Raw genomic sequence first — 14,884 nt, forward strand, 5'->3', positions numbered from 1 at the left:
TGTAACATGTTCATTAATATTAATTAATTTGGTACTCACATATCATTAGTTAATAACAAAACAACCTTAATTAAATGGTCTGAGTGAATTACTGAATTTGGCAGTGCCTTGACTGGCAACCAAAAATTGCATAATGAAAATTGAATCCATCTTGTTACTGTAGGGCTTAGGTAAGTAAATAACCAAAAAGGTTGGAAAATAAATATATATTATAATGTTGGGTCAACCAAAAAGGTTGGAAAATAAATATATATTATAATGTTGGGTCAGATCTTCTGTGCATGTGCTGTGGAAAATTGGAAATTAAAAGAGTAACAGTCAAATTAACATTCTAAGATATAAATTAATAGTTAATGATGAGAACGACAGCTGACCATTAATCCTCTTTTCTGTTTCGTATTTCATGGAAGAGTAAACGACATCTTCCCACCCAAGGTTTGGCGAATCTACAATTCCCACCCCTATTTCATAAATTGCAGATTTTCACTATTAAATTAACAAAAAACTGTTTAATCTAATAGTTAAACAGATAAAATAGTCATTTCAAAGATAAAAATTTTAAAATAACCCTTGACTTCTCAAATTTATCCCGTCGGCGATTTCAAACCATTCCGACGTGTTCTCGGCACAGTCGACCTCTCTCCATGCCACTATTATAATTCCCCCAACCCCCACATCAAAACTTGATTTAACCTCTTAATCGTCGGTCGCTGCTCTTAGTTTCAGTCGACGTTTTATCCAAATTTCGACAAGTCTCGGTGCTGGAAACCACCCGCAACACCACCAATAGCATCACCGGTTTCCTCCCATCAAAACCCCCAACATCACCAACCGCAATTGTCTGCCGATTGTCGTCGCCTGTCCCTTAGGTTTTAGCGTTTTATCGCACCTTTCTAGGCAAATTTCGACACCTCACCGAGGTGCAATTTGGTGGAAAAGTGAGTGATTTTGGTGAGGAGGATAAGGGGATGCAATGATAGTGTCGGAATCAGGCCGGATTTTTGGCTTAGTCGAGATCCTCTGAGTGTTATTTGAGAAAAATTTGAGATGTAAGAGTTATTTTGAGAGAAAAGTAATGGTGTTAATTTAAGGGTGGGAATTTACAATTTATTAAACCAAGAGTGGGAATTGTAAATTTGCCAAACCTTGGGTGGGAAAATGTCTTCTTAAAGACATTCTTTTTTCCAATGCTTTGGTTAAGGAAATTCTTTAACTTTAGATGTCAATTGTTAGTCTAAACCTATCCAAAAAGAGAGGCAGTCACGTTGCAAAAATTACTGCGGGGGCTTTAGTTTTAAATTTAAGCTATGGAAATTGATGGAATAAGCAAGAGATGTTACTATGTCAATAAGATGAGTGGGCAGAAGATAGAAAGAGTAAACTGTAAATTGACATATCCAGAAGCTTATAATAAAAATATTAGCATAATTTAGAAGATGATGAGTAATGGAGTAATTAAGATTAAGTAAAGCTGATGTTTTGATTGTTAAAATTTTAGTTTGGTTACAAAAGTTACACCCCATGGAAAAATAAAAAGGCGGATAAAATAATTCATATCTAGGATTTATTTGGAGTCGTATCTATTGCCTACGTACCCAACCTATTATTCTGATAAACCCTTAACGAAGCCAGAGGCTTGAGTCTTAATCATGTATTGTAAATTTGTTATCACTTATCATATTGTTTGCCGCCGACTTTAAAAGGACCACATGGTTGTTGTGCTTACATTTCTAAACGCAAGTGGCTTTCCAACAACGTTAAATGCTTACAGTTGCTACCTTGACTAAAACCTTTGGTTAAGAATTTAGTACTTAAAAATTAATGCTTCATTTATATCTGTTGTTTTGTTTATTATTTTTTTGCCCCCACAAATCACTATCTTGACTTACAGGGTTTTTCTAGAAGATTATGTTATATATTAATACTGAAAGGATCCTATATCATTTAATCTAATATAAATTAAAGTACATTATTATAAACAAACATTCCATGTAAATATACTGCTTCAATTAATAAAATCTTATTTAATTCTCAACTATGTCTTGATTAATTTGTGTCAATTTAAGGGCCTTGCCTTCACAAACAAAAAATACAAATTGAAAGAGAAAAAAGAAAAGCTATTGGACTCACTACTTCTTTTACCCGGCAATTTATATGCATTATAAGACTGGTTCTACTGATCGGTATTTCTTATGGACAAAGTAAATGAACCACGTCAACAAATTAGTAACTACAACCCATTAGATTCAGAGATAATGCAATCGTTTTATTAGCTTTTCTGATGCATTATTGAGAAAGGATATAAACATTTGATTTCTACTTTGTACAAGGTTTCGTATGGCTTTGTCCAAGTGAAAACAACAGCAAAGAATTTGTTTATATTGCTTGATTTGAGGAAGTGAATGACTTTCGTAGGGTTTCGGGTTTAAATCTTGAAGATATCAAATTTGTTTTCTTACCTCACATAAAAAATAAACTTTTTTCCAGCATTGTAAATTTATCATAAACCAAACCCTTAAATACAATGGAAAGTATTTAAGGATTTTTCTCTTTTTTCCTGATGTTCTTAATTTAATGGAATTCAACTTAAATAAGATTTGGGCCACGGATTAGTGGAACATATTCATCGTGCCTGTCAACATCAGCCTTAAAAAAAGCCCACCTGTAAGGTGTTCGAAGAAACAGAGCCTCCAAAACCAACGGCCCATCTTCATCAAAGAGGCGTAGTTTCGAACTAAACACCAAGAAAGAATAAAATGCCCAAGCAGTAAAATGTAGACAGAGCTCCATATTCCAGGCACAAAGAGGTCAGTCAAAAGCTCACTCTGGTCTATTACAAGTCCAGCCAATACGATTAGAGTTTGTAATAGAGTCGAAAGAGAGTTAAACACAATTAGTTTTGCAGGGGGAGCAGCAATTTTTTGTTGATCATGTTCATGCTCATCTATCTTTTCGGAGGAGGATTTTCTAATTCTTCACTACAGTCTAGTTTTATTTTCAAGATGAATACACAACAATGGTGCGTGTTGGATGCGTACTCGATGCAGTACCAAAATGACTTTTCTCTCTTTCTTAAATTACGTGGAGAAGAAATACTTTCTGGAGGCCGAATGGTTTTGTCGTTCATGGGAAGGAGAACTTCTGATCCCACCACAGAAGAGAGCTGCTACCACTGGGAGCTCTTAGCACATGCACTAATGAGCATGGTTTCAGAGGTAATCAACATCATGATCAGGATTTAGTATAATGTGCATGCAATATGAACTAGCTTTTGCGATCATCTTGATTTGTGGTTGCATGGTCTGATTGAAGAGGAAAAAGTTGATTCGTTCAACGCTCCTTACTATGCTCCATGCCCCGAAGAACTTAAATTGGAAGTAGAAAAGGTAGGGTCATTCATTATTGATCGCCTTGAAGCGTTTGAAATTGATTGGGATGGAGGTGTTGATGAAGACGTAAATAACACATTGGGAGCACTGTCAAGAGGTCAGCGAGTAGCAAAGACTATAAGAGCCGTAGTGGAATCAATGGTGGCGCATCATTTCGGAAATCACATATTGGACGAGTTATTTCGAAGGTATGCTCAGACGGTGGGCGATTACTTGTCGAAGACTCAAGCCAAGTACATTAATTTAGTCATTTCCGTTATCATAAAGGATTGAAACAAATAAATGAGAGATGGGAAGCATCTATAACAATATCTTCCTTGCTAATGGGTGAATTTAGCATGAAAAATGTTATCCTTACAAAGACCTATACAAAGAGGGTTACGAAGTGACGTCAACAAGAAGAAAAAAACATAGAAAAAATAGAAAACGAGAGAGAGAGAGAAATCATGAAAATCAAGGGTGGGGATTGTCTTTGTATACCCCTTTTGTATGTGTCTTTGTAAAACTAGCATTGCCCATTTACCAATTATCACTATAAGCCTGTAACTGACATCGGATTTAAATAATAATATCTGTGTTGGTGAATCTTATATAAGTTGTCCATGCATAATAATATCAACCATATTAAAATAATTTAGAGTACTACGAAAACCAAAATAGTAAACACACAAATAAAGAGAAAGAATAATATATACAATTTACCTGGTTCACCCAATTAATAGGCTACGATTAGTAGAGTCAATATTATTGAAATACTGTCTTACATCTCATTGTACAATAAGTGTAATTTGTCCTATAATTTAGAAAAATAAATTTATATACAAGTTTAAAGAGTAAAACATAATATTATCTAGAAGCTTAAACCCAACTAGAAATTAATTATTTAGAGAAATCCTTCAATGATTCTTTATGAAATAGACCACCAAATACGTTTGTGTGATCCGATATTGTTGAAGTGATCAACGACTCCAACACATTCGTCAAATAATTTCTTAATATTCAGAGTATTGCCAATACAGAAATTATTAACGTATATGAATCACTGAAATCCTAATTTCAAGGTTCAAACGATTGCATATGAGTGTGAAGTTATTTTAAAATTCGAAGAAGAAAGATAGCCGATGGAATTGGAAGTCACTAATGGAACGAGTGACGTATTCAAGGAAACCAATGAGTTGAGTCCTTCAACCGTTGATGCCCACTGAGGAAAGGCAAGTGGGAAACATTCTTTCAAATCCCATATGATGAAGAGACCCTGTAGCCCAAAATACCAACATCGTTTTCTAAACCGTACACGTGTCTTTTTCTTTAATCATTTGTTGCCTCTCTTTATAAGTTGAATTACGCAAATTAGTTCAGTAAATCGAAAATGCATCTCCTTACGCTTCACGAATATCCTTGCCTCTGTTTCTACGCGGTGCTTCTTGTTGGAAGCTTGATAATCTTGATTCGGCGCTACCGTAATATAGAATCAACGGCTAATATTCCCCCAGGTAGTCAAGGGTTACCGTTGATCGGAGAGACCATGCAATTCATGGCAGCTATTAACAGTGGCAAAGGCTTCTATGACTTTGTTCGAGTTCGTCGTATTAGGTAAAAGAATCTTTCGTATTAAATGTAAAATAATTATAAAGTAATGCACTTAACAGAATTGAGCTACTTGAATCTAATTGGACAGGTATGGGAATTGTTTTAAGACGAACATATTTGGGAAGACTAATGTATTTGTTTCAAGCACTGAGTCAGCAAAGGTGATCCTAAACAATGACTTGGGGAAATTCACAAAGGGATACATAAGGTCAATTGCTGAACTTGTGGGGGATCAAAGCCTGCTATGTGCTTCTCCCCAACAGCATAAATTGATTCGTAGTCGTTTGACTAACTTGTTCTCGTCAAGTTCTATATCTTTGCTTATCAAACAGTTTGATGAACTGATCATGGGAACTCTTCAAGCTTGGGAACATAGAGGCACAGTGGTGGTTCTGAATGAAGTTCTAAAGGTTTGTTTAACTAAACATAAATTAAAGACCATTTAGGCCGACTGGCTGAGGCCTCCGACCCATATCGAGGCCTATACCCCTTTAGGTCTAATACTATTTGGTAACCCAGATCAAAGTTTGCGTTTATTGATTTTTGTATTGAAATTAATGCAGATAACTTTTGGAGCAATGTGCAAAATGTTGATGAAAATAGAGAGTGGAGAAGAACTAGAGACGCTGGAGAAGGATGTAGCATACGTTTATGAAGCGATGCTAGCATTCCCTCTTAAGTTACCCTGGACCAGATTCTACAAAGGCCTTGAGGTATTTTAACTACTAAACCCACTATTTACACATAAGCTGTACCCCAAACATCATTGGGCTGGTCACAGAATGCTTAAGTGATGAAGGTGGATTACGTCACCTCCGTCACTCAGTCTCAATAGAACCAACAAAAATAATTAATTGACATAACTTTAAATGATTATTCAGGCGCGAAAAAGAATTATGAGGACATTGGAGAAAATGATTACTCTAAGGAGAAGAGGCTTAGAAGCCAATCATGAAGATTTTCTGCAGTACCTTTTGACAGAGGATGATGAAACCCTGAGACTAACAGATGCAGAGATACAAGATAACATTTTGACCATGATAATTGCAGGTCAGCTTATATCAAAGATTGATAGGAATAATGTTGTTGCCTTGGTGTAATGAAACTATAATTAAATTCCTGTTAACTATTCTTAGTAAATATAATTGGCAGGTCAAGATACGACAGCAAGTGCAATCACATGGATGGTCAAGTACCTGGGTGAAGACCAGAAGGTCTTAAACACACTTAAGGTTAGACCATATTTGCCCCCATTTTACATTAATATTATGTTCGCTAGAAGAAAATTGTGTGAGAAAACATGCATTTACGCTTGTCAATATATCTTTTGAGCAGGCTGAACAACTTCACCTTGTAGAAAAAAGATCATCAAAGTCATTTCTTACTCTGGAAGATCTTAACCAGATGCCATATGCTTCTAAGGTAGATTTTATATATGCAACAACAATTAATGCATCAGGATTTTCTTTTCGGTTATCACAAAATGTATTTGAAATTTAACTAGTAAATAATGGTAATAGGTAGTTAAGGAATCCTTAAGAATGGCAGCTATAGTACCATGGTTTCCGAGACAAGCACTCCAGGATTGTGAGATAGAAGGTAAGTCTTATACATCATAGTTCACTTAAAAATGTTTTCTGATTATATATGTATTCTAGAGAGAACTTTGATTCTATTGATGTTTATTTTGGTTCTACATTTTTGCCCCAACAAATAGGATATAAGATAAGGAAAGGGTGGACTGTTAATGTTGATGCTAGATCAATACACCTTGATCCTATTAACTACAATGATCCCAACGAGTTCAATCCTTCAAGGTTTGATGTAAGTCTCTTTGTTTCAAACCCAGTGATTGTTCCAATTACAAGCAAAACCTAGTTCTGAACCTGAAAAATGTGTCAAAAAAAAAAAACAAGTCACCCTAATAAATTGTTGAACGCAGGATGAGTCAAAACCATACAGTTTCTTAGCTTTTGGAATGGGAGGGAGGACATGCCTGGGAATGAACATGGCTAAGGCCATGATGCTAGTCTTCCTTCACCGGCTTATCACCACTTACAAGTGAGTTTTATTTCTCTAATCTTACGGAATTCAATACTGACCACAATAATTAACTGGGTTCACTTGCAAACCTGAATTTTTTCAGGTGGGAGGTGATTGATTCTGATTCAAGTATTGAGAAGTGGACACTTTTTTCAAGATTAAAGAGCGGCTGTCCAATACAGGTGACACGTATTACGACAAATTAAGCGACTTTATAACTATAAACAAAATTCCGTGGCACCTTTCATATATACGGAATTCAAAAGAATTTTGTTGGTTTAAGCCACTCAAAAGGGATGATTGACAATTAAGGATTTTCAGTGCATAGATTATTGGGTAGTTAAGGCTGGGATTAGGCAGGGTTTTACCTAATTCTTACCAGTCATTGTATTGAGTTTGGTCTGGAACTGTGACATGTATAAATGGTAAAGGCCAAGGTCAAAAGTAGTCGGGTAGTTTTAATTTAGAATTATAAGGTATTTGGTTTGGCTCTACCCGATATTAAATTTATCATTGCAAGTATAAGACAATAGTACTAATTAAGAGAATGTAAAAACATTATTATTATTAATCTTTTCTCAAGATTCCCTGTTGAAATTCGTTACAGTTTCAGCAAGTGTATGGTATCTGTTTAATCCTATTATTGTTTTCTTGGAAGGCAGCAAGCATGTTTGATCAATGCCAAGCCCTTCACCTTCAGCCTTGATCTTTGAAAGCTAATGTCTCCTCAACCACAGCCAAAATTATGGATCAAAATCCCTACCTTATACTAATATTAAACCCCAATTTAATACAAATAATCGCTAATTGTAATATAATAGTGTCAAAGTTAGGTATCTGCCACACGTCCAACTTTTTCATTTTTCCTTATCTTCATTGGCTTTCTGCTTTTTATAATGCAGTAGGTTTTCACTTTTCATTACTTGTTTGACGAGTGTAATTGTAAAAACTTGTTTCAACTGCTTTTGGCAATGTAATAGATGGCTCTGTTACTTTTATGCTAAGAATTTTTAACGCCTTGCTTTAGTTGTCTTCTGATCAACTGGCTTCATTAGGTAAGTCCTTGACAGATTAATTCGAAAGCTCCAGTTTAATAAAGTGACGACTGACGATTCTGAGTTGGATTATTCAGGGGTGCTTCAAATTGCAATAACTTATTAATTTTTGGAGATTACTAGATATATTTTTAAGAGCAAGTAGATTAATAGATGACTTTGTTCCAAATTTATTAAAGGAAGCTCTCCTATCACTTCATCATCAACTTAACCGTCTGTCACATTGCTGGTACCCCTGTTCATCATGTTTTTAAAAATGGGATGAGGCAGCGTCGGCTTTAGGCTATAGCATTTAATCGGGTTTTTTTTCTATTAATATATTATTTGTTGACACTGAAAAAGTGAATAATAATACTCAACGGCTGATTATCTTAATCATCAATTGTGGGGTTTGGAGACTAAAGTTTAATTTGAATAAGGTTTGTTGGAACACAAATTCTACTTTTTTCTCTCTAAAAACTTAATCTACTGAATATGATGTTGACTTCACCAATCACATTCTTTTTTTAAATTTCATTCTTGTCCTCTTTAATTGTCACCAACCCAAAGTAATTTTACTCTCTAAAATCTGGACCGTTAAGAAAGGATTTTTCCTAGGCACGTAACATAGAAACAGGAACATTTTCTGGGTTTTTTTTATGAACAGAGCCAAAGATAAACACTGGAAGTTTTTTCTTCCTCCCTTGGTGATCAGACAGCTAAATCAAACGAGGATTCTGATGGTCAAGTATTGAAGCAATTATTGCTCAAACATTTTGACAATTAGTGTATAATATATGTATTTGTTTATCTTTCCACTTTAACGCATTTATAATTGTGTTATTATTACTCTTGTATTAAAGTAATATATATATATATATATATATATTTATATCAATTCAAATTGGACTTTAAACAGCTTCTCGGAAAAACAGGAGTCTTTAGTCGCCATACAACATCGACAAAGATGGTTGTTGTTTTCATAAGTTAAATCATATTCGGAAGAAATTATGAGTAAATGAATTGGTGTAAAAAGTGAGTAATAATTGGTATAATGATGTGAAGAAGTAGAGGATTGAGTAGTAGAATTGTTGGTGAAAGGAGCCAAGCCAGGTAAGAAAATACAAACAAAAGAAAAGGGTGTTTATAATAATAAACAAGAAAACCTCTTTATCCCTTTTGTAGCAGAAATGGCACAACAAGTGGATAAGAGCAAGCTGCTTCGTTATAAAGAAGCCACTAGAAATACAAAATAAGAAAGGCCAAGCCCCACAACAAAGCAATTGTTTTATGTAACCATTCCCTTAACCACGTTTCTTTTCTTTACCTCTTCTTTCTACTAAATGGGGTCCCCTCCAGGAAAAAGAAGAATTGGTAGAGATGTCCTTTCCTGGCTTGCAATATTGTACCGTATATAATAATATCCTTTCTAATGCCCTAAAAAAGAGTTTCTCAAACAACCCACTTTGTTGGTTTAGTGTAGGTAATTATGACAAACCCAGTTAAAATCCAAAAGGCTACCCCATTCCTCTATATAGTGTATATTAATTTAGTGCCTTAGTGTGCCTCAAATGAGCAAAAGTTGCCTTTTTTCTTTAGGAAGGTAACAAACTTTTGTTTAAAAAAAACCTTTAAGATCCTTTTCTACATTATATGGGTTCGTACTATTAGCACTTCAAAAAGCCTCAAATTTTGGCTCATCAGGAGACAATCAAATCATATGGGCATCAACATAGTTGTGTAAATTTTATTGAAGTCCTTTAATAATTTGCAGAGTTAAATTTCTTCGGCTATTGCTCCAAACATACAAAACTCAAGATCATGATATTAAACCCTTGATTGACTGAACCTTTTGTTCTCTAGTAGCATTTGCCAAAATGTCTTCAATTATATATGCAATTGGAGCTCATAAAGAATGCTTTATTGATTTTACCCAACTCAGAATCTCGTCCCCCATCTAGACTTCAAGCCTAAGGACGATAGAGGGACTTCTTCTATACACCCTTATATTTTCTCTTATCATTTTTTTTTAAGGCTAAAGAAATGCTAATACCTAATTACTAGCATCAAGTTTGGGATTCAGAGGTGGAATTGCAACAGCAAAAGAGATCCGATACGTTCCTTGTAAACTTCAGCCCAATTCTTTTCTTCCTCCATGAAAAATACAAAGAAATGAATACAGAAACCCAATAAGATACAAATATTTGAAACCATGACAAAAAGACAATGCCATAATAATAATACCCAAAATCCCGCAATCTGTTAATAAAATTTATAATAATATTCAGGACCAAGAAACAGAATCTTAATATGCGGTAAGTAAACCCACATGCATGAGAAAATATCACTAATTGAACTCATCTCTTCTTAGCTCAGCTAAACTCAATATAACACAACGTCACACTTCACCAAACAAATTAACCAAGAAAAAAGGAAAATTATTTATATAAAATAAAATAAAAAGCATACATTTTTTAATTCATTCGCAACCGGGAATTATATCACTGTACATTCCACGATCACAAGAAAAAAAGGAAAAAAGAAAAAAACATAAAAATCGAGAGAGATTTTAATCTGCATACCTCGCGATTCATATCGTAATTATCCTGTAATTTATTTTTGAAACAAGATGTTCTCAGTTAACAGCACTCAGAGTGATGGCCACACACTGATTTTTTTCTAGCTTAAGATCAAGAGTGTTCTCTTGAATTAAAGTTTTCTTCTTGGAAGCAATAAAAGTCTCTATTGTCATCCTAAACTCTTCACTGCTCAAATCATCCATGGCACTCGACCGCCTAGCCGGTTCACTTTTTTCTCCTACCATTTCCCGGTTCACCACCGTCTTTGATCTCCGCAGCTCCCTCCGCTTCTCTTGTTCCAAACGCTCCGACCGACTCCTTCTGTACCTCTTCGGCTCACTCACCGCATCAACCGTACTACACCGAACTGGAGAAATCACATGCTTTTCTTTCGGTTCAGAGTCCGTCGCAGTAACAGAAGGATTAAGAACAACGTTTTTATCGACTTGAGAATTCACCGCATTATCCACACAAACGATTTGTTTGTCAGATAAAGTTGTTTCCTTCAGCTCTGGAGATTGTTCGGCTGCGGGAACGCTCCGGCGAGAGACGTTGGTGGTGATGTTGACGTACTCGTCGTAAAAATCTGATTTTTCCGGCGTTTGGGAGGAGGAAACAAAGATAAGTAGAATGAGCACGTTGACTATCACTAAAACGAACAAAGACCGATCGAAAACAGCGACGGGTTGGCTGAGAAAATCTTTGGCCATCTCAGTGGCGACGGGGATGTAAGTATAAGAGGACCATGAGAGCAAAGCCATAGCCGCGACAACTTCTAGAAGGAAACGAAAACTTTTCAACTTTTTCTGGCGATTGTACCTTCTCATAGCTTCTGCTTTCTCAGCTTTCACGTTGTTAAAATTAAAAGAAGCCATCTAATTAAGGATTGGATTAACTGTAGGAGAGAAAATGAAACGCCTTTGAAAGCGAAGGGGGAGATAATACAGAGGATATAAAGAAAAAGTAACTGTTTGGAGAGGAGGAGTGAGAGGGAAGTGAGATCACGGAGGCAGATTTTCAGTGAAAATAATGACAAGATAGGGAAGGAAATAGAGGGAAAATAAAGAATTGATAGGCAGCCAGGTGAAGGTAGTAAGTCTTTATTTTTAGAAGGGGAGTTAGGATGGGAAACTGAAGATTGATATGTACCTGTTGTGCTTTTATAGAGTAGAAAAATAAGCTATTATTTATTATTTGAAATTAAAAAATGGAAATGGAAATATAGGAATAGGAGTAGGTAAATGGATATGGACTGGAGGAGGAGGAGGAGCACACGTGGTTGCAGTCACCAAAGGGACGGACGTACCTCAAACGCCAACGGCTCTGCCAAACCCAAGCGTGACCTTGTCTTCTTTTGGTAAGTTGTCTCTCTATCTCTGCCCATTAACGTATTATTTATATGCTTTCTTTTTCAACCAAAGGGGCCTCTCTTCCTCTTCCTCTTTCTTTTTCTTTTTCTTTCCACATTTTGCCAATAAATTTGTATTTCAGAAACGAATCACTCAGTGCTGCTTTTGCATTATATATCTAATTATGTTGCCAACTAATTTCAAAACTTTCCATTACCCTTTCTTAGTTTCAGGATTTTATTTATTTTTTGTCGGCAACATATAGCTTGTTATTACGTAAATAAATTATTGAAGCTCTAACATGGGTATTCACATATCATTAGTTAATAATTTCATCATGTAACCTTAACCATGAGAGGTGGTAACCAAAAATTGCATCATGAAAATTGAATCCATCTTGTTACTCAAGGGCTTAGGTAAGTAAATAATCAAAAAAGTTGGAAAATAAATATATATTATAAGGTTGGGTCAAATTTTGTGTGCATGTGCTGATGAAATTGACAGAGTAATAGACAAATTAACTTTATAAGATATAAGTGGCTGATGATTATGACAGATATGTAGCTAATAATAGAGCTTCAAATTCTTCGACTGATTTTTCCTCCTTTCTGGGATTAATTGGCAAACGCATGTGAACACATTATGCATATTCAAGGAATCGAAATAGGAAAGAGACATTCCCCCAAGGGTAGGTTTAGTGATAAAGAGCTCATTCATTCAGTCTCAATTAAGGTCCAAGTTTGAGCTTCCACCACTGGTTTTTGGTTATTTTGGGATCAACCCCTCTGCATATGCCCATTTGTCCTTGTGAATGTTGGGCATGTTGACTACAACTTTACATGGAGAAATCATGAACTTCCAATTAAGAAAAAGTGTTTGATGGAGAGATGGATGATGAAACCCATGAATTATTCAAGAAAGCAAAGAAAAAGGGACAAACACAGACTAAAAATTCACGCGCTCGCTGCTGTACTTTTCTTTAACATGGCTGCGAACAGAACAGACTGATGAGAGTTCAGGTTCGGCTGAAACTAGTTGAAACACAGAAATATCACGTGACCCCTGAACTAACTGTACAAAAGCTACTTAATAGATTTATGAAAAAGAGAGAAGTTGGTTTCTACTTTCATCTGTGACTGTAACAAAATCCCACTTCACTTCTGACCTTAAGACCCTCTGTCAGACAAGCAATTTTTGCCTGTTCTTCGTAATTGCATTTTGTTTTAATTAATTAGAAAAGTTTAAATGAACAACAGTAGATAATTAATGATAAGAACGATAGCTGATTCTTCATGGAAAGGCATTCTTTTTTGCGATTAACACTTTAATCCTTTTCTCCAGTGCTTTGGTTAAGGAATTTCATTAACTTTAGATGTCAATTGTGAGCCTAAACCTATCCAAAAAGAGAGGCAGACACGTTGCAAAAATTACTGTGGGGGCTTTTGGTTTTAACTTTAAGCTATGGAAATTGATGGAAGAAGCAAGAGATGTTACTGTGTCAACAAGATGAGTGGGCAGAAGATACAAAGAGTAAACTGTGAATTGACATATCCAGAAACTTATAATAAAAAGATTAATGGAGTAATTAAGATTAGATAAAGGTGATGGGTTTTGATTGTTTACAAAAGTAACAGTCATTTGGGCCCCATGGAAAATATTATGGCGATAATAATTCATATCTAGGATTTATTTGGAGGCCTAGTAGCTATTGCCCACCGAACCTATTATTCTGATAAACCCTTTTCGAAGCCAGAGGTTTCAGTCTTAATCATGTATTGTACTGTAATCATTTTGTTTGCCACCAAGTTTTTGGTTATATATCTAAACACAAGTGGCTTTCCAACAACATTACATGCTTACGGCCTTTACTAAACCCTTTGGTTAAGAATTTAAGCAGGGTTAAGTACTTTTTAAAATTGATGCTTCATATATATCTATTTCCCCCCACATCACTATCTTGACTTACAGGGTTTTCCTAGAAGAATATGTTAGATATTTTTTATTATAATATTACTGAAAGGATCTACAAAATATCCATTTAATCTTATATTTAAATTAAACTACATTATTATAAACAAACAACAAGAGTTAAAAGTTTACAACATTCCGTGTAGAATCTTATTTAATTCCCAACCATGTCTTTCATTCGTGTCAATTTATGGGGCCTTGCCTTCACGAACAAGAAAAAAAAAAAAATTGAAAGAGAAAAAACGTTATGGGACTAATGACCCGTGTCAATCATTACTACCTCTTTTACCCGGCATTATAAGACAGGTTTCTGCTGAAATAAACTTGATCGGTATTTCTTATGGATGAAGTAAATGAACCATTAGATTCAGGGATAATGCAGTCGTTTTATTAGCTTTTCTGATGCCATTATTGAGAAAGGATATAAACATTTCTGCTTTGTCCAAGGTTTCGTATGGCTTTGTCCAAGCGTACGCTGCTAAGTGTCACTTTCTCACAAGTGTTTTAAGGCATTTGCTGGCTGCACATTCATGGATCATTGTTAAACCTGTGGGGATTCTTAATCTCGATAGGTTTTGAAAGTGTTACTTTACAGTCACGGCCAAAAGTTAAACGTACCAATCTTTTCTACCCCTTGCCACGTATCCACTTATTTGTCCTCTTTGATTTGATGCTAGAGATTCCAGTTTCCAGCATCCTTTATCATCCATAATCCAATGTCGTGCTTCTACATCAATCCTTAGTTTGCCAGGTGGGATAATCTGCAGCTAATCTTCAGGTTTTGCCTTGTAGCTCTGGCCCACCAGGACACATAATTATAAAAGAGGGAATCCATTCCATTGTGTCCTACTTTAGAATCCTAGATCCGTAGTCCGTACACATTCACATCCACTCCAATGACAGTCAAAATAATTTCATTTACCACTGCAATT

General features: G+C 35.4%; 3 protein-coding genes across 4 annotated transcripts; 2 read left to right on the top strand and 1 right to left on the bottom strand.

Moving 5' to 3' along the window:
- Nucleotides 1-3,041: 3,041 nt before the first annotated feature.
- On the top strand, nt 3,042-3,662 carry LOC116127579 (jasmonate O-methyltransferase-like). The gene is made up of 2 exons (XM_031413215.1): nt 3,042-3,215; nt 3,315-3,662. The coding sequence occupies exons 1-2, from the start codon at nt 3,042-3,044 to the stop codon at nt 3,660-3,662; spliced, it is 522 nt and encodes a 173-aa protein (XP_031269075.1).
- Nucleotides 3,663-4,758: 1,096 nt separating this feature from the next.
- Nucleotides 4,759-7,598, top strand: LOC116127581 (abscisic acid 8'-hydroxylase 4). The gene is made up of 10 exons (XM_031413216.1): nt 4,759-4,982; nt 5,068-5,389; nt 5,543-5,692; nt 5,861-6,029; nt 6,132-6,211; nt 6,315-6,401; nt 6,500-6,578; nt 6,697-6,803; nt 6,922-7,040; nt 7,126-7,598. The coding sequence occupies exons 1-10, from the start codon at nt 4,759-4,761 to the stop codon at nt 7,226-7,228; spliced, it is 1,440 nt and encodes a 479-aa protein (XP_031269076.1). The 3' UTR covers nt 7,229-7,598.
- Nucleotides 7,599-9,790: 2,192 nt separating this feature from the next.
- LOC116127535 lies at nt 9,791-11,980 on the bottom strand. 2 transcript variants are annotated; one of them, XR_004127615.1, is made up of 2 exons: nt 10,639-11,980; nt 9,791-10,203 (listed from the first exon to the last, which is right to left on the bottom strand). XR_004127615.1 is itself a non-coding variant. In XM_031413189.1 (1 exon), the coding sequence occupies exon 1, from the start codon at nt 11,508-11,510 to the stop codon at nt 10,692-10,694; it is 819 nt and encodes a 272-aa protein (XP_031269049.1). In that variant the 5' UTR covers nt 11,511-11,980; the 3' UTR covers nt 10,474-10,691. The 2 variants fall into 2 exon arrangements, 1 of the variants encoding a protein (XP_031269049.1); XM_031413189.1 differs by lacking the exon at nt 9,791-10,203 and having other exon boundaries at nt 10,474-11,980.
- Nucleotides 11,981-14,884: the final 2,904 nt, after the last annotated feature.

This window comes from Pistacia vera, unplaced genomic scaffold (assembly GCF_008641045.1).
Source record: "Pistacia vera cultivar Batoury unplaced genomic scaffold, PisVer_v2 Contig192, whole genome shotgun sequence".
Classification (NCBI taxonomy): Eukaryota; Viridiplantae; Streptophyta; class Magnoliopsida; order Sapindales; family Anacardiaceae; genus Pistacia; species Pistacia vera.